General features: G+C 64.4%; 3 protein-coding genes across 4 annotated transcripts; 2 read left to right on the forward strand and 1 right to left on the reverse strand.

The window, feature by feature from the left end:
- Positions 1–213: 213 nt before the first annotated feature.
- On the reverse strand, positions 214–12,041 carry NOC2L (NOC2 like nucleolar associated transcriptional repressor). The gene is made up of 19 exons (XM_065890340.1): positions 12,016–12,041; positions 11,720–11,872; positions 10,367–10,541; positions 10,162–10,278; positions 9,439–9,559; positions 9,262–9,352; positions 7,476–7,554; positions 7,255–7,365; positions 6,787–6,900; positions 5,902–6,090; positions 5,560–5,699; positions 4,597–4,708; positions 3,697–3,810; positions 3,344–3,445; positions 2,018–2,161; positions 1,799–1,912; positions 883–1,021; positions 628–684; positions 214–332 (listed from the first exon to the last, which is right to left on the reverse strand). Exons 1-19 carry the CDS (start codon positions 12,039–12,041, stop codon positions 214–216), a joined length of 2,217 nt encoding a protein of 738 aa, XP_065746412.1.
- A 1,601-nt stretch (positions 12,042–13,642) lies between these two features.
- Positions 13,643–19,391, forward strand: KLHL17 (kelch like family member 17). The gene is made up of 12 exons (XM_065885977.1): positions 13,643–13,764; positions 14,613–14,872; positions 14,960–15,081; positions 15,242–15,463; positions 15,941–16,057; positions 16,238–16,451; positions 16,730–16,874; positions 16,959–17,126; positions 17,546–17,634; positions 17,717–17,790; positions 17,991–18,172; positions 18,511–19,391. The coding sequence occupies exons 1-12, from the start codon at positions 13,643–13,645 to the stop codon at positions 18,737–18,739; spliced, it is 1,944 nt and encodes a 647-aa protein (XP_065742049.1). The 3' UTR covers positions 18,740–19,391.
- An 809-nt stretch (positions 19,392–20,200) lies between these two features.
- Positions 20,201–27,202, forward strand: PLEKHN1 (pleckstrin homology domain containing N1). 2 transcript variants are annotated; one of them, XM_065885575.1, is made up of 16 exons: positions 20,201–20,283; positions 20,383–20,482; positions 23,027–23,173; positions 23,260–23,340; positions 23,463–23,535; positions 23,834–23,961; positions 24,031–24,162; positions 24,273–24,353; positions 25,119–25,194; positions 25,313–25,449; positions 25,586–25,723; positions 25,921–26,070; positions 26,231–26,362; positions 26,532–26,741; positions 26,956–27,004; positions 27,087–27,202. In XM_065885575.1, the coding sequence occupies exons 1-16, from the start codon at positions 20,201–20,203 to the stop codon at positions 27,200–27,202; spliced, it is 1,833 nt and encodes a 610-aa protein (XP_065741647.1). The 2 variants fall into 2 exon arrangements, with proteins under 2 accessions (XP_065741647.1, XP_065741655.1); XM_065885583.1 differs by having other exon boundaries at positions 24,067–24,162.
- The last annotated feature ends 2 nt before the right edge of the window (positions 27,203–27,204 follow it).

Raw genomic sequence — 27,204 nt, forward strand, 5'->3', positions numbered from 1 at the left:
TCCCCACGGCCGCCACTCCAAGACTTGGAACAGCACTTGGTCCTTTCTGGTCTCTTATGTTGTAAAAGTAAAGCTCTATCTACCATCTAAGCCCTGCGTGGGCACGGACCCCAGGGCCTCGGCTCAGCCGCAGCCGGGAAGCGGCACACCTGACTGCCTAGTGCTTGGGAACGCCATGCAGCAGCCCCCCACAAGGCTCCAGGCGGGCAGCCCTCAGTCGTCCTCGTCCTCGTCCTCAGAGAGCTCTAGATCCTGCAGCTCATCCTCCGGCCCCTGGGCCAGCCGCCACGGCTCCTGGGGGTCCGGCCCCGCCTCTGTGTCTGGGCTTCCATCTGCAGGGAGAGTGCACAGCTACATAAATTCTGCTTTATCAGGAAGAAGCCAGCCTGGGAGGTTACTCATCACTAATTAATCACAGCACTAATTAATTTATCGCTGCTGCTGTTGCCGGGGGCCAGAGCCAGCGGGGATGGAGCAGCTGGCCCAGTGTGTGGGGGAGGGGGGAGGCCGTGGGCCCAGCTTAGAGCCGATGGCCCTGCCCACCCACCAGATCCCCCATGACAGTCTCGGTCCCCAGACAGATGGGCTCAAAAACCACGGCACCCCACGCTCTCAGGAACCACTTACCCTCTGAGCCGCTGACTTCCTCCACCCTCTGCCAAGCTCTTGGGGACCCAGGTGTCCCTAGGGACCAAGCACAAGAGCCCATGGGGGTGGACCCACCAGCGAACGCACAGAGGGGCAGCTAAGGCAGGACGGGGGCCGGGGCACAGCCCTGGACCCCACTTTCCCTTAGGTCTCCTCTGTTCAAGTGGGAGAGGACCCAGAACTGCCCTGAAAGGTGGTGATGGGAGGGGGTGACACAAGGCCTGGGGGCCCCACCTCTCTCTGGGAAGTCGGGGGCGGCATCGGCGTCCTCAGCGCCGTCCAGATCAAAAAGGTCCTTGAATTCTGCTCTGTCCTCACTCTTCCTGTCCGCCACCTTGCGGCGCTTTACCTCTGGGAAGTTCAAATCTTCCAGCTGGAAGGACAGGGACCCAGAGCTGCAGGTGAGGGTGGGCTCTCAGGGCTGCCTGCCCACTGGCCACAGCCCAAGCCCAAGCCCGACTCACATTCCAGACCCAGTCCTGCACCCTCCTACCCCATGAGGCACTCCTCTAGCCTCCAGCCCCCACCCCCACGCAAGGACCCCGCTTGGCCACTTTTGGGACACTTGGTCGGCATCACTGGGTAGGCTCCCTGGACAGCCGCCCTACCAGGCCAGGGAGGAGGCCGCTAAGTGACATCAAAGCTGCAGGCTCCAACCATGCTCCTTCCCTAATTTTCAGCCATCACTCCCAGAACAGGCGGCCTGCCCACACTGACACCAGGACAGGGATGCAGACAGTCATGCCGCTTGGCACGGAGCTGTCCCCTCAGGTCACAACGTCACGCACCCACCGATCAGGCCCAGACCCAAAGACAGAGCTAGAGCTCTTCCTGTACCTCCCCGCTGGCCCTCCTGGTGTCCACAGGCTGGCCTAGGTGACAAGGTCAGCCCAGCACGCACTCCTCCAAAATCCCCAGCCCGTCAGGCCTGAGGGGCAGCAGCCTCTGCCCCAGCACAGCCCTGCAGCCTCTCCACCTGAGGGTCGTGGGAGAAGCCCCCACACTCTCCCCGGTTCTGCCCACCATCCGCCTCCTCAGAGCATCGGCAGCGCCAGCACTCGGTGCAGCTAGGGTGGCTGGGGGCAGCACCCACCGACCCCGCTGACATCCTCCCAGCCGTGCCCACATCCCCGACACCCCCCCACCATACCCGCTCTTTGCCACTGATCTCCAGCTGGATCTCACGGTCCCTCAGCTTCCGCCACTGGCTGTAGTACTTCGTGAGCGGGGTTCCCTCCTCCCGGGTCCGCTTCTCCCAGGCATCCTGTGCAGGGAGATCCAGGGTCACGTCCCACCCCAGGCAAAGCCCCAGACCTCAGCCACACACTGACCAGTGGCCCCCGGGCCCCGGCACCAGCCCCCAGCTGACCACTGCACGCTGGTCGGACACGCCGAAGGAGACCCTCTGGCGGAGCCTGCGGATGTGTTCTGCGTTCTCCTGCACCTTCTCGAGCAGCTGGCGCACCTGACGGCAGTAGTTGGCCACCTTGCACTCCCGGAGGAAAGATTTCAGCTGCAGAAGAAGGGGGGCTCAGCCCAGCCCCAGGCACAAAGCTACTCTGCACCCTGCAAGCGGTGACCACAGGCAGGTGGGGGCGGGTCATGGGTTCGTGTGTCTCAGAGCCCTGGGGGACGCACCTGAGGTTGGGGGGAGCCCCAGTCCAAGTGTGTGTGGGGGGCGGGGGGGGGGGGGCTGCGTGACTCTATGGCCCAGCCCTTAGAGACCTGTGGGGGTCGAAGGGCTGACGGGAGGATGACCACCGACCCCGTGGGCCAGGCAGAGGGGTGGGCAGGGGCAGGATGGATCCACCCTCCAGGCCACATCCCGCCTGCTGCCTGTCTGTAAATAAAGGTGTGCTGGCACACGGCACACTCATTCATTCCTGCGTTTCTGTGAATTTTTTTGCACTTCTGCGGGCAAGTTGAGCGGATTGAGAAACAGTGTGATTGCAAAGCCTAAAATATCTACCATCTGACTTTTTACCAAAAACATTTGTTGACCCTCTTCTAGACCATGATCCCCAAAACTCAGAGAGAGAACGATGCACACACACTTATGTCTGAGCAACCCTGCCCCACTTACTACCAGGGCCAGATGGGCACAGGCCTCCCTGAAATGAGAAACACCTAGGCTGAAAGTAAACGGATCTCCAAGGAGCTTCTGAGAGGGAAGACCCCCCCACCCATCCCACCCCAAATGTCGCCTGAAGAAAAGCTGAGGTGGGCGGCCAGGGCTTCCTGTGACCCCCTAACGTCTCCTACCTCCTCACCCGGCCCAGGAGCACCCGGGAAAGCACGCGGTGAGACCAGCCCGACCCAGAGCCGGGGGCCGGTGCAGCCTGCTGAGCCCCAGCACCCCGGGAGCCCTCACGGCTGGTCCAGGCCCCGGGCTGCAGCAGGCTAGACAGGGGCTGACAGGTCCCGGGGTCCTCCTGACGCCCCCGGGCCAGCGCCCTCCTCAGGCTCCACACCCAGGCGTGTACCCCAACACCACGGCCCCAGGGACCCAGCTGCCAGGCGGTGCCAGCACAGAGACCCCCAAGCTGACCAGGCCCTGCCACTGGCCCTGTGCGGCTGTGACAGGGCTGCCCTGCTCTGGCCCCACGCGAGGGGCGCCAGCCCGTCAGGAGGCGGTCTGGTCTGCTGAGGGGTTGGGCCCACGCAGGGACTCGGGCGGGGGGCAGCGGGCACACACCTGCAAGACAGCGGGCAGCGCCAGCTCAGGGAACGCAATGCTGTGGGCCTGACCGTGCAGGTACTCCAGGCTGAGGTCGTACAGCTGCTCCACCAGGCCATCCTGAGGCAGCGAGGGAGCGGACAGCGTCAGGGCAGAGGGGAGCTCAGGCCTCGGAGCCACACCCAGGCCCAGGCTCATCAGGCTCCCCAGCCCCAGGAGGCCCACAGGGTTCAAGCCTGGAGGGCGGCGGGCCTTCTCCCATCCACACTCGTCTACCTCCAGTCACCCCGCACGCTGCCCTCGGCGCCCTGCGACATCCTGCCGTGACCCCGCCCAGGGCGTTCCAGGACCCCTTTGGAGGCTGGGCTCACCCGGTATGCCTTCTCCTGCAGGTTGACCTTGGACAGCTTCAGGATCACAGCAAAGTTGATGGGCCTGGAGCTCATGCGCCCCGGCCTCCTGTTGAAGTCGACCTGCTGGAAAATCTGCCCCAAGGACCCGTCAGCCTAGCCTGCCCACCCCAGTACCCTGGGTCTCTGGAGACCCATCTTGAGACCAAGAACAAGTGGCCAGACACAGTGCCAGCCCCGCGGCCTCACAGACACCAGCCCCTCCCTGCACAGCTCCAGATCTCTGGTCCCCAAGGGAGTCCCTTTGCCCTAGAGCAGGGCCCTGGTCAATGGGGCAGGACCAGGCCACACCCTTACACACTGCTGCTGTCCCCCTCCTGAAACCGGGCCAGAAAAACATGAGAACCAGTGTCTGGAAACAAAGAAGGGTCCCTCCTGCACAGGGTCACCATCACTGCAATTTCCTCACCCACGATCGCATCCCCACAGCCTGGTCCCGGCCCTAGTGGACCTCTAGCCTTTGGACCGAAACCTCTCCCTACCTAAGCTACGTGCACACGTATACACACAGGTACACACGCACAGAGGCAGCAAAGGGAACACAGCTTTGGAATCAGACAGGGCTTTCAACCCAGCTCCGCCGCTTACTCTAATCTTGGGGAAACACCCAGATAGACCCAAGTCTGTGCCCTAAAACCAGCGCCCTCGGGCCAGCCCAGCAGAGCAGCTGTACCTACCTGCGGTGCCACTCTTGCCTATCGGGCAGGCACCGCTCACAGTTAACGCCCTCACAACCCGTGTGCTATGGGCAAAGAGCCAGCACTCAGGAGAGCTGCACCGAGTTGAGGAGTGGTCGGGCCACATACGGCAGGAGGCGTCTTCCCTCCCGCACCCTCCGCCCCACCTCGAGCACCTGCTCACCTCGAGGATGAAGGGCAGCACCGGGATGAAGGTGCCCGTGCTCTCCGAGAGCAGTGTCAGGGTGCGCACGCAGTGCATGCGCAGCGGGTAGAAGCGGGCCGTGGGGACCAGCCTGGGGATGTGGGAAGGCGGGAGTGAGCACAGACCCCAGACTCAGACACCCCCAAACCAGCCTCACCCGCCTGGCCCCGCTGCCTCTGAACTCTCCCCACCTACTGGGCTCCAACCTCAGGAGGGGCTCCTCCCCTGCAGGGCCAGCGGCCACACCAGCCTCAGACAGATAAAAGCAGGACAGAAGGCCCCAACCGAAGTCGCAGTTCTAAGATCCTGCCTCCTTGCTCAGTTACGGGGGCGGGCACCCCACCCCACCTGGCTAGCGACTCAATTTCATTTTAACACGTGAGACAGCAAAACTGTTCTTTCTTCTCCCTTCAGGAGGACAAGGATGCCCTCTGCTGGCCACATGTGGCTCTGCCTGTCTCTGCCCCCGCAGACCAGCACGATATTCATAGGCAAACCAACCCCAACCGATATTCATAGGCAAACCAACCCCAACCGTGCCTCGTCACTCCAAACCTGCTCTGTCCAAGACGTCCAGGCAGATAACCCCAAATGCCTTCAAACTGCACACAGTCCCCTCTACCTCGCGTCCCCAGAATGCGCGTGTGTGCGGCGTCCTGGACTAAGGTACCAGGTCACAGGCAACCAAGAGGCCCAGCTGACAACGATTCTGGGATACTGGGGACAAGGCCACCGACAGCCTCAGCCCAGACCTTCCTCAGGTGCTGCCAAGTCACAGACACCACACCTGGAGGCCCCAGCTGCCAGGGGCACTGGCCAGACCCTCTGTGAACAACCCCGACCCTACCCTGACCTCCAGGACAGCCTCCTGTAACCTTCTCCCTGTGTAGCCCCGGCCCCACCTCCTTCGGCCCTCGGGGCAACCCCCCAGCCCCGACTCACTTGATGCAACCGATGACAACCTGGGCCAGGGGGTAGATCAAGGGCTGCAGAGCTTCACTGGGGCAGACGGTGCTGAGGGCGCGGCCCCACAGGTGGAGGCAGTGGACAAACTGCCAGCTGTACACAGACTGGCGCGTCTCCTGGGCAGAGCGCAGTGCCCCCGGTCAGCCCCACTCAGGTGAAAGGGTCCCCTGCACCTGCGCCACAGCCCCACCAGCAAGGACCCTGGTGCCCGCCGCCAAGGGGCTGAGCTGCCTCTTGCGGGAGGCCCGCCCCCCCCCCCCCCCCCCCCCCCCCGCAGTGGGTCAGGCCCCGCCCCCACCCCACCCCCACCCCGCCCACCTTCTTGCGAGTGGTCATGGCATTGCGCAGGTGGATGGCGAGCTGGCGGATGTAGAGGAATGCGTGCTGGTAGGCGACGCCCGCGTCCAGGGCCAGCAGCTCTGTCAGAGTCCGCTGCATGAAGTTGACGAGGGGCAGGGTGCTGGGGGAGGTGAACCTGCAGTTCCTCACGTACGTGATGTACATTTGCTGCCGGAAACACCTTAGTCAGAGCCACCTCTGAGCTCCCAGGGCCCCGTGCCCCCACCACCCAGCTCCAAGCCCCCTGCAGACACCCGGGCCTTTCCCTCAGAGCTGGCCTCAGCAGGAACCACGGCCCAGCCACGCGTGCCGCAGACCCCCCACCCCCGTCGCACGGCCCTGCTTCTCAAGGCCCCACTGCTGCTCAGCCCACCGGCCCCAGGCAGAGTCTGCAGTGCCGAGGGGAAGGGTCTTACGGGGAGGCCTAGACACCCAGGAAGGAGGGAGCATGAATAACCGTGCGAAAGGGCAAGGGCCGTGGACGGACCAGAAGGGAAGGAGGCAGAGAAGCCCCAGCTGCCCGCCAGGCTGATGCAGGGGACTTCTAGAGGGTTCTGTGCAGGGCAGGCCACCCCAGGCTTAGAGCCAGCCAGCAGGGTCCCCGTCCTTCTCCACGTCTGATGTCCTCGTCCACTGAGGGGAGAGCTGTGCAGGCCATTCCATGTGGAGCCCCAGGGGGACCAACGGCTCCTGTCCCCATGCCGTCCCGTCCCCCACTTCTCTTGGAGAAAGCCATGACGAGGACCTGGGTCTGCCCAGGGTCACAGCACCCGCAAGAAACACCGACCACAAAGGCAGCCTGCCCAACCCTCAGGTCAAGACTTTCAACCCAGACCCTAACAGAAGAGCCAGGGGCACCGCTACCTTGAGGACGGGGCTCAGAAAGACGTCCTTCTTGTGCCGGCAGACCTTGACGAGCACCAGGAAGGCCAGCACGCGCAGTGTCTCCTCACCCGTGCCCCACAGGACCACCATCCTCTGTGGAGGCGAGTTGTCACCGCCTGCCCCGGGCGCCCCCCGCCAAGCCCGGCCAGAGACAGCCCTTCCCACAGCGCCCCCCCGGGGAACTCCCCGAGTTAGGGCTCAATCGGGGAGGAGCGAAACCAAAGCACGTCACCCCTCCTGAAGGTCGTACGGTGAAAACTGACCTCTGCTGTCCAGCGCATGTATGCACGTGGGTGCCAGAAAGCTGCCCCCAGCCCCCCAGGGGAGCCCGTCCTCGCGTGACTGGGCTGTGCTGCCTCGAGTGTGCCCCCAAGACAGAACCCCACGGGGTGGCACAGATGGCCCCTGCACTCCAGCCGGCAGCTGGGCTGCCCTGAGGCCACACACCTTGAGCAGCATACGGCACTGCTTGGGGAAGGTCAGGTAGTAGGGCACGGAGCTGCTGACGTGCTGGAGGACGGCCGCCGCTACTGTCGTCTCTGCCACACAGGCCACCAGCTGGGGGAGCAGGAGAGGTCAGCGAGGCCCGGGATACGAGGAAGGATTGGACCGGTGGGTGCAGCCAGGCCCCCATGTGACCCGGCAGGCCCCGCCCCCCAGGACTGCACCTGTATGACGGAGCTCAGGTAAGCCTTGATGTCTAGCCGGAGCTTCCCCCACAGAGGACTGCTGGATGGCTGCCGCACCCTGCAGGGAGACCGCACCCTCCAGCTCAGACACGAGGCCACAAGGAGGGCACCAGGAGGCAGGGGTGTGCCCCAAGCCACGTCCCATGCAGGACACACACAGTGTCCAGGATGCAAGGGCACATGGGCCCTGTGGTGAGACACCCCGCCCCCCATCTTTCCCATGAGTTCAGGGACCTTTCCAGCTGGATAGACGCGAGAGACACGCCAGGACTCTCTCAAGGATGGCCCACGGCTACGCCTAAGGAGGGGTACCACCAAGCCCCAAGCCCCCACAGGCCACCCCACCTGGCCAGAGGGCTGACCATCCTTCCTGTCTGAGCCCAGGGCCAGCCACTTCCCCCAGAGCCCCCAGACAGACCCCTGGCCTCCAGCTCCCCACACCTCTCAGGCACCCACTCTACAGTCCCAGGTCTGACCCAGGCATCGCCAACCAGCACAACAAGCTGTCTTCCTTTGGGCCACATAGTCTTTGTCGTTGTTGTTAGCCTTATGGCTTATGGGACCTCAGTTCCCCGACCAGGGATTGAATCCGGGCCACGGCAGTGAAAGCACCGAATCCTAACCACTGGACCACCGGGGAACTCCCTGGGCCACATACGCTTTACAGAGACCAAACCACTTACACCTTAATTTCAGCAGCAGTGACTGACGCCTAGGAAGTTTCTCAAAAGCATCAGCTCTCAACACTTGCAGAACTCAGCACATTAAGTGCCTGTTAACTCTGCTAACGTGTGCAAAGGAAGCAAGTACAGGGGCCCCTGATGGCCTCCCCACGGGCTGAGGCCGGCTGCTGGGCACCTGGAGCCACGACCCAGGCGGCGCTGCCGCTTCCTCCCAAGCCCGCTGTCCTCCATGGCGACCGCTCTCCCCACTGCAGCGGCCCCCACGGAAGCCCGCACCCAGCCAACGCCAGCACCACTGAGCGCTACCTCTTTGCTGCCCACTCACTCACTGCCTGTGGCCCTACACTCTCGCCAGCAGCCAGCTGCCCTGCCCCCTCAGGCGGCCACCCCCACGTGGCCGCATCAGTCCAGCCAGCCCCGACCATGCCCCCAGGCCCAGGTACTCCCATCCCCGAGTCCCGGCCTCTTCCTCCTCCCCCGCCAGGTGGTCCCGGCGGACCTCTCCCTGGAGCTTCCTTCTCCCTCTGAGCAGCGTCGGGGTGAGTGTGACCCTCCAAGCCTTTCCTGCCTCCAGGTCACGTGGCCGCAGGCTCCTGTGAGCCCCAGTGGAGCCCACAAGCTGCCAAATGCCGGCTGCTGCTCTGCCCCCTCCGGAAACCTTCCAGGGCCTTCTCCGCTCAACTGACCTCTCACACGGAAGTCAAGGTCCTCGAGCCAGCATGGATGGGGCCCCTGCCTAGACACACACACTCGCACCAGCCAAAGAGCAAGGAGAGCAAACGAGACTTGACTTGTCCAAAGTGAAAAGACAGAATCCTGACCAGGAAAGACGGGGGAGCAAAGCCAAGCACACACTCTGTGGCCCTTGAGGAATTCTGGGCAGGAAGGAGGAAGGACAGGGCTACCCCCACAGGGCCCTGAGTGTCCAGCCTCTCCCAAGAGTCCTACAAAGAGCCTGGCTCTGTCCTCCACATCCCTCTGTGCCAGCTAGGTCTAGAGGGGGCCCCTAGGTCCCAGAGCCCCTGCCTTCCCCAGTGCAGGGCCCGGACCATGCCTCCCCATGCCATCCTCCTCCCTCTTACCTGCTACTGTCCTTCTGGGCTTTTCTAAACAGCAGCTCCTGGAGACAGCCAAAGAGATCTCTGATGCAGAAAGTGACCAGAGCGTTGAACACTGCAACGAGGGGACCAGAGATGCCACTCTCAGAACAGAAAATGGAACACAGAGACTGTATCCCTGGTCCCCTCACCCCAGCTCACCAGCACTGTCCGTGACCTGGAATTTGCTGGTCTCAGTGCCTTCCTGTTCTCCTTGGGTGGTAGCCACGGCTGCTCGAAACGCCTGCACAACTTCGTGGAACAGCTTTGGAGTAAGGTGCTGCTAAAAGGGCAGAAGGACCCAGAATGTTGGAGGAGCAGTCAGCTGTGCTTGGCAAAGCGAGAGGCAGCTAGCTGGGGCTCCAGGAACCTGCTCTATGAGAGGAAGGCATCCTCGGCCACATCCTCAGACCAAGAGCAGAGGTGGGAGCAGCATTACGGAGCCATGTGCAAGGAACAGAAAGAGTCCAGAACCCTCCTGGAAGAGCTATGAGGGAGGGGCGGAGGAGCCTGGATCTAAACAACGGCTAGCTCCAAGTGGTATCTGGAGTCCTCCCTTTCCGCAGAAACCACTGCAAGGCCCTCAGAACGGCCCTGGCTCCACCAGCGAGCAAAGGCACAGAGACTATGTCCTGCCCACAGTGGACTTCAGAGAGCCCTGGAGAAAAACAGAGAGGAAAGGAGAAGGCAGAGGCCCTAGTCTCTGAATGAAGGAGAGAATGCAGTCCTGAGCCCTCCTAGCATGCAGGGAAAACTGCGAGATGCTCTCGTGCTGAACGGGATCAGAGTGGGCTCCTCCCACCTGCACTGCCCCAGGTAAGTGAAAGAAAGCAGGGGGGCAGGAGCTGGGGCGGGGTCGGCGGCCCAGCCCAGGCCACTTCTCACCTTCGCTGCCTGCGTCCATCTCTCAACCATGGCGAGCGTCACAGAGGCAGAGCCCCTCCTCCTCCCCATAGGCCCTCTGGGGGCCCCGTCCTCCTCATCTTCCTCCTCGCTCACCTCCTGCACCAGACACAGAGGGCCCCACCGGACCAGATGCAGAGGCCACAAACACGCCCCCACCCCCACCCAGCTGTGCACAGGCTCTCACCTCCAGCGCGTCCGGCAGGGAGTGGAGCTGCTCCTCCTCGCCCTCAGAGCTGTCCGAATCACTAAAGTTCAGCAGGCTCTGGTCATTCTCCTGCAGGAACTCGTAGAACTCAGGGTCTTTGTCCTTCAGTCGAGAGAGCTGGTCCTTGTGCTCAGACGCACGGCCCTTACGACGGCTGAGAAGGTGGGGGTCATCAAGTCTGACCGGCTGGCACAGCCAAGGCCAAGGGGGGAGGGGGGATCAGGCTTCCTGTCCTCCTCAGAGAACCTGAGGCTTTCTGCTCCCTCCACAGCAGCTGCCAACAACCAAGGCAGGGAGCTTTCCAGAGAGTAAGTTTTCAGCAGATCTCTCTCTCCCCCAAACTCCGGACTCACACGTCCAGCAGCCTCTGCACACGTGTTTCAAACCCAAGGCATGTTTCAAAGCAACCCTGAACTTGCAGCTTCCCCCGAACTTACTCTGCCCACACGCTGCTCTACCTCAGCTGTCGCTAACTCCCCCTTTCCAGGTACTCACGTGAAAGGTAAACCCTGTCTCTCACACCCAGCACGCACTCTGCCACGAGATCTCATCATCAATACTTCCAAAAGTCTCACGACTCCTCTCAAACCAGCATCATCTCTCAATTCACTCGTCCACTCCAGCCCCTTACAACCTGCTCTCAGCACAGCAACCGGAGGGACCCTCCTGTTACATGTCACGCGACGTTACTTCACTATTCAAAACCCTAGGCTAATTTCCAACTGTACTGAGACGCCATATAATCGGTCTACAAGATCCAGCCCCATCACCGTCTCTCCAGCTTCACCTCCTACTACTCTCCTCGCATTCCTGCCACAGCCATGCTGAACTCTGCGTAAGGCTCACACCCAACTCAGGACCTTTGCTGTTCCTGCTGCCTGAAACACCCAGATATTCTTCCCCTACTGCTGCCATTTACTCCCTCAGGTTTCATAAAACGGCCTTATCCACTCCACCTAACGCTGCCGCAGAAGCTCCCACCTATGCTCCCTAGTCCTCCAGCTCCTTCTGCTTTTCCTTCCTGTCTGCAGCACTTATTTCTTCCACCGCCCTACACGCTGTGGTTTATCCAAGGCCGAGTAAGCTCTCCTAGACCAAAAAAGAATACTATTCTCCAGCGTTTCCCAACACCGGGATGACTTGGCACAGAGCAGTCACTCCGTAAATACCGGACGGAAGAATAAACAAGCCGAAAGGTCTGGGGGAGAGATCAGAGGTCCCTAGGCCTCAGTCCTGAGGCCCCAGGAGTGGTCAGCACCCTTCTGGTGGGGCGGGCCAGGACGGTTAAGTGGGTTCTACTTACACACGGCCCGTAGAAGACGCTCCACTCACCTGGCCAAGGGACTCCCACCTGGCCCATCCGGGCTCCGGGCCGCTCCGCGTGCCGCCCGCGTCTCCGCCTCTGGGGCTCCTTCGGGTTCCGAGTCGGACTCGGAATCAAAGCCCGAGGCCAGGAACTCGTCCACCGTCAGCTCCGCCAGGCGCCTGCGGGCCATGCCGTTGGAGTCATGACTCCCCGCCAGCCCGGTGTGCCCCAGCCCGGCCGCCCCAGGAACACAGAGAGGTGCAAGAGGAGCCTCTCTGGATGCAAGCGCCCGCCGGGAGGCCTGATCGGAGCCTGAACTCACCGCTTGCGGGTCCACGCTGCCGCCATAACTGCAAGCCCGTAGCGTGCGCCCCACTTCCGGCCCCAGCAGGCCTTGCGCCAGGCGCACTTCCTGCAGGCAACCCCGCCCCCGGCCCCGCCCCGCCGCGCCCCGCCAGGTGGCTTTAAGGTTCTCCAACCTTGGCTGCGGCGGCATCCAGGCGGGAGGGCGCGTTCAGCTCTCTTTTTGGACGGGAGGCGCTCGGCCTCCCAGGGTGGCACGCGGGATGAAAGCTCCCTGCGCAGGCCTGGTTCAGTCACGGCTCCCGCTCGTTTCCGCTGAGGGACAGACTGCGGAGCTCCAGCACCTGGCAGGACTGCGTAGGGCGGAATCCCGCCATTCCGCTCACAAATCTGTGACGTTTACCAAAAAAGGCACTAATAACGACACCGACCTGGGGGAGGGCCGGGCCGGGTCACCGTCGCCCAGCCCAGCCCACAGCGCCCCCCCCACCGCCCCCTCCATGGGTTCCGTGAACACGTGCCTGTGAGGATGTCAATGCATTGACCACGGAAAAATTGCATGGGGGGAAACATGTGTCAGAGAGGACTTCTATACAAAGAGCTCTTAGAAATCAATAATAAAAAGCCAACAATCTTTAGTAGAAAAAACAGACGAAAATAGAAATGGTGATGCTATAGACGGGCTGTTTGCGAATTGATAAATGACACTCTGATGAGGATCAGAACGATGAGAGCCGTTTCCACCTCACTGGACAGCCCCACAGCACCTGCGCTGGGGGAGCCAGAGGGGTCAGACAGCGGACAGACCCGAGCACTGTTACTGAAACCAGGTTGGCCAAATCTCCCTGAAAGAGGATGGCTGATATTTCAGTCCCTCGAGTCCTCTACTGGGAATTCAGCTACGAACACATCTGCCTAAGTACCCAGGCCGGCCCGGGCGGGGACAGCCACTTTTGCCCTGCCCTATCTGTGGAACAGCCTGCAGGTGCAAAGGCCCGGAGGCTGGAAGGTTGCCTTGGGGAAGGAAGGAGGTGGGGAAGCCAACCTATGCCCTCCCCTCCCCCCACTCGTCCTAATGGCGGAGGTCCGCGGGCCTGGACAGCCAGATCCCAAGACAGGGGACCCCACAGCGCCCAGGGCGTGCACCCCACCGCCTCTCCCCCTCTGCAGCCAGCGTCCAGATCAAGGCCAGACGGCAAAGTGGCCTGCGTGGGGTTGGAGAGAGGAGGGCAGACGCGGACCCCGGCTGGCTCATGTCCCAGGGGCATCACGTGGGGCCATTCGGCCCCCCAGGAGATGCGGGGCCCCGAAAGGGGCGAGGGGTGCTTCTTGAACGAGTTGAGGCGGGCGGAAGGTCCAGGAGGTTTCTTGGGGATAGGCGGCGGGCGGGGCCCGGGGGGCTTCCTGGAGGAGGAGGCGGGCGGAGCGCCGAAACATTGGGAGGATTCGCGCGCTACGCGGCGACCCCGAAACCTCGGGGGAGCGCGGGAGGCGGAGCGGGCGGCGCCGAGAAACAGCGGCTGCGGGCAAGCGGCGGGAGCGAGGAACGCAGAGCCTGCCGCCACCGCCGAGCAGCCCTCCAGCCGTCCGGCGTCCGCTTGTCCGTGCGTCCTCCGCGGATCGGCGGCGGGCCGGCGGCCGAACCCATGCAGCCGCGCAGCGAGCGCCCGGCCGGCAGGACGCAAAGTCCAGAGCACGGCAGCCCGGGGCCCGCGCCCGAGGCGGCGCCGCCGCCGCCGCCGCCGCCGCCGCCGCCGCAGCCGGCAGCGTGAGTGGGCCGGGGGCCTGAGGACCGTGACTGGCCAGGGCCGAGGAGGAGGGGGCAAGGAGGGAGGGAGGGAGGGGCGCGCCGACCCTGGCAGGCTGCCGGGAGGGGGCGACCTCGTGCCCCGCAGGCTTGGCCCTACCGCGGAGGGTCCAGGTCCCCTGCGTCACCCGCGCACACATTCGGCGCGGGGCAGGGCGTCCCGAGGAGTCTGCTCCCGAAGGCTCTGTCCCCTCCCGCCGCCCTTGAATTCCGGCTGCGCCGTTCAAAGACTCGGGCGGCCTGTCTGAATGATGGGGGGGTTGGCGGTCAAGAGAGGTCACACTTGCTGGTCGGTGTAGGGGTCTGCTTCAGAGCCACCGGTCAGTACGGACCGGTTTCACCTCGTGCGCTTCCCTCATGACCTGCCCGTGCCGAGGACACCGGACTCTGATGGGGGCTCAGGAAGGGCTGCCAGCGATGGACAGAGAGCCTAATCCCGAGGAGGGTCTAGAGAGCCGGGTTCTTCACGAAGGCCCCCGGGCAGAGGGAAGTGTGGTGCTTGAGCAGGGGTCGCGGCAGAGGAAGATGTACAGGTTCAATGATGGACCGGGGTCTGCCGTGGGATCCGACCTCACTCTGGTAGCAGGTTGGAGCAGAGTCTAGTTGGGCTCCCTGGATGCGAGGGAGCAGAGTGCGGTAGCGCCTGGAGAGCAGGGGAGGTCCCGAGGGGAGTGGGTCCTTGATGGAAACCTGGTTCGGGCTGCTGGGGGTGGGCGGCCTCCTGGGGGCCCAGGCCCTGCCCAGGGTCTCAGGGGTGGGTGAGCAGCTCCCTGCAGAGCACACCGTGACCAGGCACTGCCCACCTACAGCCCCGAGGCAGAGCGTGCCCGGCCCCGGCAGGCCCGGCCCACGGGCCCCATGGAGGGTGCAGTGCAGCTGCTGAGCCGCGAGGGCCACACCGTATCCCACAACTCCAAGCGGCACTACCACGATGCCTTCGTGGCCATGAGCCGCATGCGGCAGCGCGGCCTCCTGTGTGACATCGTCTTGCACGTGGCTGCTAAGGAGATCCGGGCACACAAGGTGGTGCTGGCCTCCTGCAGCCCCTACTTCCACGCCATGTTCACAAGCAAGTACTGCCCCATCGGGTTCGGGCACTTGGGGGACTCTGCAGCTCTCCCAGGGTGGGGACCAGCCTGACCTGCTGTCCCCACAGATGAGATGAGTGAGAGCCGTCAGACGCATGTGACGCTGCACGATATCGACCCTCAGGCCTTGGACCAGCTGGTGCAGTTTGCGTACACGGCCGAGATCGTGGTGGGGGAGGGCAACGTACAGGTGAGGCCGCCTCACCTCTCACGTCCTGTACCGCTACCGTGCTTGGGCCTCCGCTCTCCCCACGCCCCCAGCATCCCCTGCACCGCTGCCTCCCCTTCAGTGCTCATGTCCATTTCTCTGTCCCTGCTCCCCTGGCCCTCTCTCCCATCTTGCCCCGTAGACTCTGCTCCCGGCCGCCAGCCTTCTGCAGCTGAACGGGGTCCGTGACGCCTGCTGCAAGTTCCTGCTGAGTCAGCTGGACCCCTCCAACTGTCTGGGCATCCGGGGCTTCGCCGACACACACTCGTGCAGTGACCTGCTCAAGGCGGCACACAGGTACGTGCTGCAGCACTTCGTGGACGTGGCCAAGACTGAGGAGTTCATGCTGTTGCCGCTGAAGCAGGTAACGTGGCAGCTGGAGCACAGCCTGGACCTTGACTCGGACCCCGACCCTGACCCAATCGCCAGACCCCAGTACCAGCCTTGGCCCCCTGGCCCCCGTCATCTGGGCCCATAAGACCTGGTCCTTTGCTCCTTAGTCTTTATCTCCAGTCTCTGACTGACGTTCCAACCCCGCCACCCATCCCCTGGGAACCCCCCACCCCCATTTTCTAACCCCACACAAGCCCTCACCATTGATACCTGACACTCTCCTGTCCTGATTACACACCTGCCCACAGTCTCCCGTGCCTGGTTCCGTACTCCCAGGACTGCTCTGGAGCTAGGCCCCTGGGAACTGGGTCTGTGACTCCTGACCCTGCTCGGCTCTTCCTCATAGGAACACTGGGCCCCCTTGGACTCTCCCTCCCAGGCACCTTCAGGGCTCCATGGGTCCCCAGGCCCCTCCCCAGATCTCAGGTCTGAGGGTCCCCACCCCCAGGTGCTGGAACTGGTTTCTAGCGACAGCCTGAACGTGCCTTCAGAGGAGGACGTCTACCGTGCCGTCCTGAGTTGGGTCAAGCACGACGTGGATACCCGGAGGCAGCACGTTCCTCGGGTGAGGCCAGGCGCTGGGGGGCCTGCGGCGCGTGGGAGGGGATGCAGTGACCGAGGATCAGGCGTGCCTGGGCCCTTCTGTGTCCAGAGATCCCACAGGGGTGATGCAAGCATGTGTCTTGAGGAGGGTCTAGGACACACGAGCAGGCCTGACCATAGCAGGCGTGCTACCACACCCCAGCTGATGAAGTGTGTACGCCTGCCCCTGCTGAGCCGGGACTTCCTGCTGGGCCACGTGGACGCCGAGAGCCTGGTGCGGCACCACCCAGACTGCAAGGACCTACTCATTGAGGCCCTCAAGTTCCACCTGCTGCCCGAGCAGAGGGGCGTCCTGGGCAGCAGCCGCACCCGGCCCCGGCGCTGTGAGGGCGCTGGCCCTGTGCTCTTCGCTGTGGGTACGCCCACCCGTCCCGTCCCGTCCGGTCCCCCATCCCTGCCCTACGCCCCGTGTCCCTACCCACAAGCCCAGCACAAGCCCCCCCACCCCGTGCCGTGGCCACCCTGCGCTCACCCCACACCTGCTCTTCCATCCACCGCGGTGTGACCTGCTCACCAGTCACTGGCCCCACTTGCCCTTGGAGCCTCCAGGCCCTCAGCCTCGGGCTGTGCTAGAGCCTCCTAGCCCACTGCGTCCCTGGCCCCTTGTCCTGCCCCGTCACCTCCCCCTGCCTAGGTGGTGGGAGCCTGTTCGCCATCCACGGCGACTGTGAAGCGTATGACACACGCGCCGACCGCTGGCATGTGGTGGCCTCGATGTCCGCGCGCCGGGCCCGGGTGGGCGTGGCGGCAGTCGGGAACCGGCTGTATGCCGTGGGCGGGTAAGAGTGGGGGCTGGGCTCGGGTCAGGGGCTTGGCATGTGCCCACTGGGCCAACCCTGACCGGCAGCGAACCCCTCCCCTAGTTACGATGGGACTTCAGACCTGGCCACCGTAGAGTCCTACGACCCTGTGACCAACACCTGGCAGCCTGAGGTGTCCATGGGCACGAGGCGCAGCTGCCTGGGTGTGGCTGCCCTCCACGGGCTCCTGTATGCAGCCGGTGGCTACGATGGGGCCTCTTGCCTCAACAGGTAGTGGCTGGGGTCAGGGCTGGGTGGCCTTTCAGGGTTGGCTTAGCAGGTGTGGCTGCATCAGGACCGCACAGGTCCTGCCTGAGGGGAACCAAGGGGGACCCTGCCTGAGTCAGGTCACCAGGGTCCCCTGTGCCTCTTCATCTGGGCTAGCCCAGTGGCCCCTTCTTTCCTCTCTGGCATCCTTCCCACCAGGCCAGGGGCTGGGCCCAGGTGGACACTCGCCCAGCATTATCCAGGTAGCCTGTGGCCTGTGTCCACCCAGTAGGCCCTGCTTCCTGCTCCAGTGGGACTCTGGGGTCAGCCTCCGTGACTGCCTAGCACAGAATTTTAGTCATTCCTCGGGGGAGGGCAGGTCGTGGGGCCGGGACTGCCTTTCTGCCACTGCTCAAGGTCAGCGGCCGTCCTGGTGTCTACAGTGCCGAGCGCTACGACCCCCTGACGGGAACATGGACGTCGATCGCCGCCATGAGCACCCGGAGGCGATATGTGCGTGTGGCCATGCTCGGTGGGTGACTGCTTCGCATAGCTCCCACGCCAGGGACCCCCGCACACGGCAGGTGCACCATGGGTGTGTTGACTCTCTGCAGATGGGAACCTGTATGCCGTGGGCGGTTATGACAGCTCGTCACACCTGGCCACCGTGGAGAAGTATGAGCCCCAGGTGCGAAACACCCCAATCACACATTCCCCTTCCCCAGAGCTACTTTGGGCCATCACTCTCTGGCCACCCCCATCCCCCGGAGGGTCATCCCTTTACATCCACCCTGTCCCACAGACACCCCACCCTGGACTAGAGTCCTGCACGTGGAGACGGAGGGAGGCTGGTAGTGGGTCTGCCCCCAGCCCGTCCCTCCACTGCAGGTGAGCTCCTGGACGCCCGTGGCCTCCATGCTGAGCCGGCGCAGCTCCGCGGGTGTGGCGGTGCTGGAGGGGGCCCTCTACGTGGCTGGTGGCAATGACGGCACCAGCTGCCTCAACTCTGTGGAGAGATACAGCCCCAAGGCGGGTGCCTGGGAGAGTGTGGCGCCCATGAACATCCGAAGGTGTGCTGGCCCCCACACCTGTCACCACCACAGCGGTCTGCACCCCCGACCCCGACAGATGTGTCCCAGGCTCTCACCCCTGCGCGGCGTGTGCCCCCACCTCCTTCCCAGGTCTCTCCCTCCAGGGCCCCGCCCCCACTGCTCCAAGGCTCCGCCCCCATCATGCCAAGGCCCCGCCTCACCGGCTCATTTCCCCCTCCCATCCGTCCCGCCCCCAGGCTACCTCCCAAGGCCCCGCCCCCTGAGGCTCCTCAGGTGGCTACCGCCCCAGACCCGGCCCTGCGCCCTCCTCACCCCCAGCCTGGCCCCTTACCTCTCCCTATCCGCCCTGCCGGCAGGAGCACACACGACCTGGTGTCCATGGATGGCTGGCTGTACGCCGTAGGGGGCAACGATGGCAGTTCCAGCCTCAACTCCATTGAGAAGTACAACCCGAGGACCAACAAGTGGGTGGCCGCGTCCTGCATGTTCACGCGGCGCAGCAGCGTGGGCGTGGCCGTGCTCGAGCTGCTCAACTTCCCGCCGCCCTCTTCGCCCACGCTGTCCGTGTCGTCCACCAGCCTCTGACCCGTGGTGCGGCTGCGCAGAGACCCGCCCGCGGCCTCCCACGTGCCTTAAGCCCCCTGGGCCCAGCGCCTGCCTCCCCTGCGCGTGGGGCGGGGCTCGGCCCCCACCAGGAACGTCCGGGGCCGTCTGTCCAGTCTCCGAGCGTCTAGGCCGCGGCTTTCCGTGTTCCTTACTCAGTGTTTGTTTGTGTGCCGTTTATTTATTCACTCGTTTATTTATTGACTGGTGGTGAGCAGGCTGCAGCTGCCGGTCTCTCCGTTTACTTTTAAAGTGTCCTGTCTCTGGGACCAAGCTGCCCTCCCGGGTGTCCTCCCGCCGTGCTGGGGGCACTGGGGAGCGACAGGGTGGACACTGGCGTTGCCCGTGGGTAAGGGGCCATGGACTCTCTAGACCTGGAGGGACCGAGGGGTGATGCAATGCAGTTATGGGGGGGGACTTTCTGAGCAGGTGCAGACCCCCAGCCTGAGCTTTGCACACCTCCTTGCCTCGCCCAGCCAGGCACACTCCCGGCGGGGGCGGGCACGAATCGGGCTTCCTTCCCGCGGCTGTGGTGTCATTTCTGGATCCTGCACTGAGCTGGGCACATGTGCACCGCAGGCCGCGTACAGCAATATGAGCCCCTTGAACAATAAACACGTTTCCTGGGCTCTGCGGGCCTGTGGCTGAGTGTCCATCTCTGTCTTTCAGGGTCCCGTCTGGGGTGACCAGGAGGGCCCGGGGTGGCTATGCGGCTGGGCCGAGATGCTGTGTTGGCACCTGGGGGCTTGGAGGCCGCACCATCACATCCAGGGGCAGGGCTGTGGTGGCCAGTGTGTTGACTCCTGGCTATGCGTGGCATTCCCCCTCACCATGGCTGTCCCAGGCGCACCTGGGAGGGTCATGGCCTCCCTCCTGGATTCTGGTTAAGCCTTGGGGACCCTGACCTTGATCTGGGGTGAGGATTGGACTGAGGCAAGAGAAGAGGCTGCGGGAGGGTCCTGGCTTCCCCTGACCCAGTTGCAAATTCCTGCTTCAACAGCTGAGAGTGAGCACACAGCCCCCTGCAGTCACTGGTGACTCAGCAGCAGGCATTTCGGTGGAAACAGGATGTGTGCTCACACGGTGGGGAGGTCTGGGAGGGGATGCCCAGGCTCACGGAGCTCCAGTTCTAGGCACCCCCAGTCTGGCCTGTGGGCCCCCTCCTGTACAGACTGGGGGCTCTTCACTGGGCGGTGAGAGGGGGGCAGCCTTCCCCGCCCCCCGCTGGCTGGTGTGTGTGGAGGACCCCGGGCAGGGAACTGAAAGGCTCAGCTCAGCCTCAGGTGGGGCCAGGTCCCTCCCAGAAAGGCTCCGCCTCCCCGGCCCTTGGGTACAGGGCAGGCCGCCCCAGAGCCCCGCCCCAGGAGGTGGGGCAGGAGGCTCGGGACAGAGGGACCCAGACCTGTCGACCTGCTCTACTTGGGCCGGCCGCCACCGCTGCCCATGGGGAACAGCCACTGTGTCCCTCAGGCCCCTAGGAGGCTCCGAGCCTCCTTTTCCAGAAAGCCCTCGCTGAAGGGAAATAGGTGAGGCGGGGCAGGGTACAGCTGCGGCCGCTCGGTCACAGGATCTCCCGCAATCTGCCTCGGGGGCCAGGCTGTGAGCACCCCTTCCCTTGTTCCCAGAGAGGACGGCGCCCGGAAGCTGGTCGGCCTGTTTGGCACCGAGGCCAGTCCGGATGGGGACACCACTGACGACAAGATCTTCCGCTTCATCCCTGGAACGGTGAGCAGCCGGTCAGTGAGCCCTGGCTCGAGGGGGCGTGGCAGTGGTGGTCTGCCTGTGACCGCGCGTGTGTGTCCTGCCTGTGCTGGGCCTGGGGTCTTCCCCGTCGGACCAGGGGAGTCAAGTCCACGGCACAGGGAGGAAGTAGGTGCAGCCCTGCCCTGGGAAGCTCATCGGCCGAAAGTCTGAGCAGAGTGAAACTGAGGCCCGGCCCTGAGTCAGTGGGGGCGGTGGGGCGGGGCCTCCACGCCTCGCCACGCGCCAGCCCTGCCTGGGGGCCCTGGTGTCCGCCCCCCGCCCCGGGCCCGGGCCCGGGCCCAGGACAGCGTGTCTGGGCACGTTGGAGCTGGACGAGCACGCGTGTCTTGGCTGCTGCCGTGTGGGCACAGGCGTCAGGCTGGTGACAGGGCCGTGAACCGCCACGCCCCCCCATCACTCCGAGAGTTAGGGGCTTCGGGTGCACAGTGAGCCGGCCTCCCCCCTACCCTCGGCCCCGGTTTCTCCAAGGGGCGTCCCTTCAGTGTCCACTGCTGCCTCATCCCACAGCAGCAGCCCCTGCGCCCCGCCCCCAGGCCCTGCCACAGGGACATGGCTCCCAAGCGCATGGCAGGCCACCCCGAGCTGAACGCCACCCCTAAGCCCCTGCCCAGTTGGCCGAGGGGGAGAGACACCCGCCCTTTAACCCAGCATGGCAAGGGGCGGGGCAAGGCTCTGCTGTGTGCAGAGGCCCTGGGGTGTGAGGGAAGTGACCCCCCAGGTCCTTGCCCCAGACACAGCTGCCCTGCGCCCCTCGGTCCTCACAACAGCTGGTGTGGGCTCCCGAGCCAGCTTCCCAAGTGTCCCAGCCGGGCTGTCCCCTCTCCTCCTCCCTGGGGTGTCCTGGGCTCCCTGTGGCCAAGTGCTGGCTTCAGAGACCAGGCTGCCTCAGAGAAGTGGACAGAGCACTTCCGACAAGTCCCAGGCGGCATCCCTCTGTGTGGCTGCATCTCAGACCTCAGCTCCCTCTGTCCAGGCTCCGCCTGGGCCGGGACGTGGCAGCTGGAGAGGGGACCCGGCTTGCTGAACCTCTGGGAGTGGGGCCGGGGGAGGAGCCAGCGCTCCGCGAGCCCTGCCCGGGTGTGGGTTCTACACCCACACGAGAGCCTGCCCAGCCACGGCCCCAGGGCTGAGCCCAGGCCACAGGCCCAGCTGCGTGGCCCTTCCTGCACCGTGGCCTGTTTTTCATGGGTCCCATCCGGCATCATTCCCCGCACTGGGTGTGGGTGCAGGAGGCCCCACCCAAAAGCAGGGACGCCAGCAAGCTGTGAGTCTGTCTGTTCACATTCCTGGGCTTGCCCAAGGGGTGCCTCAGCTTGGTCAGGGCACAGCAGCCCCTGCCAGGTCCCCAGCACGCCCTGATCCCAGACCTCAGCCCCTCCAGCCCCAGTTCGGTGCCCGTCCCGGTCTGACTCCATTCTGACAGTCAAGCTCCTGTTTATAGAGGATTCTCTGTGTGCCAGGGTCAGCTCTTGGTGGGCACTCACCCTCCCTGTCTTCAGCAGACAGACATGGAGCCCCCAGCACACTCCAGGCCCGTCCTAGGCCCTGGCCCAGCAACGGGCCCCATTCTCGTACCATTCTCACCCCATGACCGAGCCAGGTGATAAAACAAAGAAGTAAAAGACAGAGTAAGCCAGACGTGGCCAGCGCTGAGCAGAAACGTACAGGAGGACCAATGCGCGGGGGTCAGTGAGGCTAGAATGTTGGAAGGGCACCCGGACAGGGGCTCACAGAGAAGGGGGTCTGAGCCAGGCTCTGGATGGGGTGAGAAGGGGCTGGGCTGAGTGGTCCAAGCTGAGTGGTCCAGGCAGAGGGGGCAGCAAGGCCAAGGTCCTGAGATGGGCACGTGCCTGATGTGAGGGGAGAGGACCCCTTGGTCATTGTCAGGACCTTGGCCTCCGCTGAGAGGGAGATTGGGGGCGTGTGGCAGTGTGCTGGTGGCTTGAAATGGGCTGTGACGGGAGTACTTACACCAGGGAAATTGGCAAATACTACAAATCAGCCCCCCTCTTTCCTGGTAGAACCAAGTTTTAAAATGTTAGTAGCCAACCCTGAGGTGTGGGAGGGATTCGAGCATCGTCTCACCTGGACACCTGAGAACCCTTCTGACCAACAAGTCTTGGGAGGTTGAATAACCAAAATAAGGGAACACGGTTGGGAAATAGCGAAGCTAAGGTTGTATCTGCGTTGAATTGAAACCTCGATGACTCCAAGACTAGAGCACAGAGTTCTGTGACCAGCACGGAGGCTATGTGTGTGTGTGTGTGTGTGTGTGTGTGTGTGTGTGTGCTGCGTTGTTTGCATGTGAAGAGGCTGTGTGTGTGTGTGTGTGTGTGTGTGTGTGTTCTGCGTTGTTTGCATGTGAAGAGGCTGTGAGTGTGGACAGGGTTCTGTACACACGTGTGATGCTGCGTGCGCCTTCTTAACCTGTGTATTGTAAGACTGGGGGCCAGGGCTGCTGGCCGCTGGTCAGGCCCCCTCGCCTGAGCTCTGCCCCCACCCCAGAGCATCCCGAGCCTGGAGAGCCAGCAAGAAAACCTGGAGCAGCCTTTCCTGAGTGTGTTCAAGGCAGGGCAGCGGAGGGCGCCCGTGAGGAGCCTGGGCACGGTTGTGCACTACACCAAGGTCCAGCTGCGTTTCCAGCACAGCCAGGTGGGGGCCGGGCCGGGAGGGGCATGCTTGAGGGCCGCCCCGGGGCCTGCCCCCAGCCCTCAGACCCTGGCCCCACTCTCCCCCAGGACATCAGCGACTGCTACCTGGAGCTCTTCCCCTCCCACCTCTACTTCCAGGCCCATGGTTCCGAAGGACTCACTTTCCAGGTGAGGGGACATGGGCAGCAGAGGAGCTGGGGGAGAGGGAGAGAGCAGCCCCTTGGGGGGCACGCGGCCCAGTCGTGCTGGGCCCAGTCCCCCAGCCCTTCCCTCCCGCTGTGCACTGGCAGGGGCTGTTACCGCTGATGGAGCTGAGTGTCTGCCCGCTCGAGGGATCCAGAGAACATGCCTTCCAGATCACAGGTGCGCAGGGGCACGGGGGTGCTGCCTGTGCTGACCTGGCCCCCAGGAGGGCGAGAGCACTAAGGCTGCTCAGTGAACCTGGCCGTCGACCGGCCCCAGGACCTGGGCGGGGCTCGGAGCATGTTGAGGGGTCCTGGCCTTTCCTCCGATGGGCACACATGCGTCTGCCGGGCTGGGGTGGAGGGCAGTGGGTCGGGGGCCTCCAGAGCTGTGCGTGTGGTCATCAATGGCTCCCCCCAACCCTTGAGGAGCCTTTCTTGTGGCCGCTGGCCTAGCCTACTCTGCCCCTCTCCCGCAGGCCCGCTGCCCGCCCCCCTTCTTGTGCTCTGCCCCAGCCAGGCCGAGCTGGACCGCTGGCTCTACCACCTGGAGAAGCAGATAGCCCTCGTGGGAGGGGTGCCGCGCCGCCACCCGGCACCGCCGCAGGTCAGTGCTGGGAACCCCACGCCCCTTTCCATCCCCACTCTCCTCCTGCCCTTGAACCCCCTCTACCAGGGCCCCCCTGAGAATGAGCTCCCCTGGACTCTGCAGCACAGGCTGACCCCGCTGCGGACGGCATCAGGGCTCCAGGTGGTGGGCACCGCCATCTGCGCCTCAAGGGTCAAGCTGCAGCATCTGCCCTCACAGGTGGGTGGGGGGCGCAGAGGTGGAGGAGGCGGGGGAGGGGCGCAGGCGGCAGGTGGGGGCCCTGGGTGTGTGCTGGTGGAGCCCCTACTCTGCCCTGCGGCCCCTCACAGGAGCAGTGGGACCGGCTCCTGGTCCTGTACCCGACCTCCCTGGCCATATTCTCCGAGGAAGCAGATGGGCTTTGCTTTAAGGTGGGTCCCTCCCCACTGTGGACCCGCCCCAGGGACGCACCCTCTGCGTGGGGGTGGGAGGGGGCAGCAGCTCAGGAGGAACCTGTATTTCGGGGCCTGTTGGGACAGATAGCACTGGCCCCACCCACCCAGCCCGCTGCCCTGGTCAGTCTGATCTTAGCCTGACGTGGGCGAGGAAGGTGGGTGCCCTGCCTCAGCGTCCCGTGTCATCCTAGAGGGTCCTCAGGCACCAGCAGACCCATCACCTGGGTGGGTGGCGTGGGGGCCCCTGGTGCCCCTAAGAGGGGCCTAGACCTCTGAGCGGCATCTTCCTGGTGCCTGAGGCTTATGTGTGCGTGTGTGCACGTCGGGCCCGGGCGTGGGTGTGAAGGTCCTTCGGGGCCAGAGCGAGCGTCATGTGCATCAGGGTACTACATTCTACTCTGGGGGTGATCGTGGCTTTCAGTCACTGAGAAACACACAGGGGGCTTCCTCGTAATCCCTTCCCACCCACCCCCATCTTAGCGGGTGGCCCAGGGGACCAGTCCCCGACCAGTCCTGTGTTGGCCATTGGCTGGCGAAGGCCCCACCTGGAGACCGGGGGTGAAGGCACCCCCCAAGGACAGACGGGGAGTGCCTGGCCTCCCACGGGGTGTCGGCCTTGGACCTGCCTTGCCCTCTGCCCGGCGTCCGAGTGCCCACCCAGCTCGGGAGGACAAGACGGGGCAGTGGGCACAAGGGTTGCTCCCCCTAACTAAGGCCTCGTCCCCCCTGGGTGCCCCGCAGGGGGAGCTCCCGCTCAGCGCCATCCACATCAACCTGAACGAGACGGAGAAACAGATCCGCTCTTTCCTGATCGAAGGTGGGCAGAGGCCAGGCCTGGGAGAGAGGGTGTGAGCCTAGCGCGTACCCAGCTCTGCAGCGGGGCTTTGCAGGGGGCACCCGGCCTGCCAGGCCCCCTCACGGCATCTGTGTGCCAGGCCGTCTCATCAACACCATCCGTGTGGTGTGTGCCAGCTACGAGGATTATGGCCACTGGCTGCTCTGCCTGCAGTCGGCCTGCCGCGAGGACAGGACCTCGTCACTGCCCGGCCCCGAGAGCTTCCCGGGGCTGCGGGCGCCCCCACAGGTGAGGAGTCAGCAGGGGAGGTGCCGCTGGGCAGCGGTGAAACAGGAGGGTGGGCCTGGGCCCGGGGCGGTGGGGGGAGGGGCCCTGCCATCTGGCTCACCCTTACCCACCGCCGGCTGCCCAGGCTGTGGGCAGTGGCCGAGGCTCACTGTCCTCTGGCGGACGGACCAGCTGGGACTCGGGGTGCCCAGCACCCACCTCCAGCCACACCAGCCACTCCACGCCTGAGTCCACCGGAGGCTACCCTGCCCGGCCCGCACCAGTGAGTATCTGGGTGGGGAACGGGCAGAGGAAGGGGGCGGGGGACACTGCGGCGAGTTTGTGTTGGGGACCCCACTGCAAGTAGGGCCCTAGTTCCTCAGGGGAGGGGACTCAGACCGGAGGGGCTCTGTGTAGCCTCAGAGGGGTATGTGGGAGAGGGCTCTGGGGAACATTCTGGAAGGTCCTTGGTCCCCACAGGAGCAAGCCAGCCCTGGCTGCCCCAGCGTCGGTGGGCACAAGGCAAAGCTGAGACGGGCCGGCAGCAACCGATCACCCAGGAGCAAGGCCCAGGGCGAGGGGCCCGGTCCAGCCACCCCACTGCACCTGGACCTGACCAAGGTGGGCCCAGCACGCTGACCCCGGCTCCAGGCATGGCTCTCCCTCCCGCCCTCCATCTCCCCGGCCTCCTCGGTCCTGGAGCCACCCAGAGGCTTCTTGCACAGAGAAGGGAGGGCTTGGACGCTTCCAGCTCCAGCGGTTCTGTCTGTTCTGTCTCTCTTGCCTGTAGTTGAGGCTGGAGGATGGCCCTGAGGCCCCAGACCATTCTCTGGAGACACCGCACTCCCCGCTCTACGCTGACCCCTACACACCACCTGCCACTTCCCACCGCAGGGTCACAGACATCCAGGACCTGGACAAGGTCAGTTCCCTGCTGGGTGACAGAAAGAGCTGGACGTGGCCACAGCCTGAGGTTGAGAGGGTGCCTGAAGCCTGAGATCTGCTCAGGCTGCCACGGGAAGCTAAGGGGGTTTCTGGGGCTGCACGGAGGTCCCAGCCCAGGGCCTCAGTCACCAACGCTCTCCTGACAGTTCCTCAGTGCGATGCAGAGCTCAGTCGGACCTGAGCCCTCGAGCCCATTCCCCTTTGGCCCCGTGTCCGTGCCTGTCTCTGACCCCAGCTCTGGATTCTCCGGCCCCCACTTGCTCTCCGAGAAGGGAGTCCCGCAGGCCCGAGCCTCTCAGCGGCATCGCGGCTCCATCAAGGGCCGGGGGTCCCGGCCCCCAGGCTCCCCTCAGCTTGTGAGTAGCAGCCCCCACCCCGGGCAAGGGGTTCTGCAGCGGGGGGTGGAGAGGAGACCGCATGGGGCCTCCTGGGACCCTGAGGGAGCAGGAGCAGCGGCAGGAAGGGGGTGGGGGCAAGAGGAAAGGTGGGGGTGGGGTCCGGCAGGTCCCTGAGCTGGCCACCAAGCCGATCTGAGGGCCCATCCCTCAGACTTGTCGTTGGGGTCCCCAGGTCTCTCCTGCGAGGGAAGTTGCGCCCGAACCCCCGCCACCTCCCCCAGGTGAGTGAGGGCCCTGCCTCTTCCTGGGAAAGCTCTGGGTGTTGCTTCCTGAAAGCGCATGCATCTCTGCCCTCCCCACCAGACGGCCGCCCCCCAAGGAGCTCCAACAGTGTCTGGGACAAAGCTCTGTCACCTTCCCACCAGCGGTGGCCTCGAGGAGCAGCTGAGGCTGAAGGCGGGCTCGTCCAGTGGATCTGATG

The sequence above is a fragment of the Phocoena phocoena genome, chromosome 1 (assembly GCF_963924675.1).
Source record: "Phocoena phocoena chromosome 1, mPhoPho1.1, whole genome shotgun sequence".
In the NCBI taxonomy this organism is placed as follows: Eukaryota; Metazoa; Chordata; class Mammalia; order Artiodactyla; family Phocoenidae; genus Phocoena; species Phocoena phocoena.

What these genes read in the sequence shown, in the direction of transcription:
- NOC2L (XM_065890340.1), bottom strand. Translation starts at nt 12,041, where the DNA reads ATGGCGGCAGCGTGGACCCGCAAGCG. An exon ending in CCCCGACTTCCCAGAGAGAG is followed by an intron (nt 685 to 882) that starts GTGGGGCCCCCA and finishes CTTGGTCCCTAG; the next exon opens with GGACACCTGGGTCCCCAAGA. An exon ending in GGAAGTCAGCGGCTCAGAGG is followed by an intron (nt 333 to 627) that starts GTAAGTGGTTCC and finishes CTCTCCCTGCAG; the next exon opens with ATGGAAGCCCAGACACAGAG.
- KLHL17 (XM_065885977.1), top strand. Translation starts at nt 13,643, where the DNA reads ATGCAGCCGCGCAGCGAGCGCCCGGCCGGCAGGACGCAAAGTCCAGAG. An exon ending in CCGCCGCCGCAGCCGGCAGC is followed by an intron (nt 13,765 to 14,612) that starts GTGAGTGGGCCG and finishes GCCCACCTACAG; the next exon opens with CCCCGAGGCAGAGCGTGCCC. An exon ending in TGGGGGAGGGCAACGTACAG is followed by an intron (nt 15,082 to 15,241) that starts GTGAGGCCGCCT and finishes CTTGCCCCGTAG; the next exon opens with ACTCTGCTCCCGGCCGCCAG.
- PLEKHN1 (XM_065885575.1), top strand. Translation starts at nt 20,201, where the DNA reads ATGGGGAACAGCCACTGTGTCCCTCAGGCCCCTAGGAGGCTCCGAGCC. An exon ending in ACATGCCTTCCAGATCACAG is followed by an intron (nt 23,536 to 23,833) that starts GTGCGCAGGGGC and finishes CCTCTCCCGCAG; the next exon opens with GCCCGCTGCCCGCCCCCCTT. An exon ending in GCCACCCGGCACCGCCGCAG is followed by an intron (nt 23,962 to 24,030) that starts GTCAGTGCTGGG and finishes CCCCTCTACCAG; the next exon opens with GGCCCCCCTGAGAATGAGCT.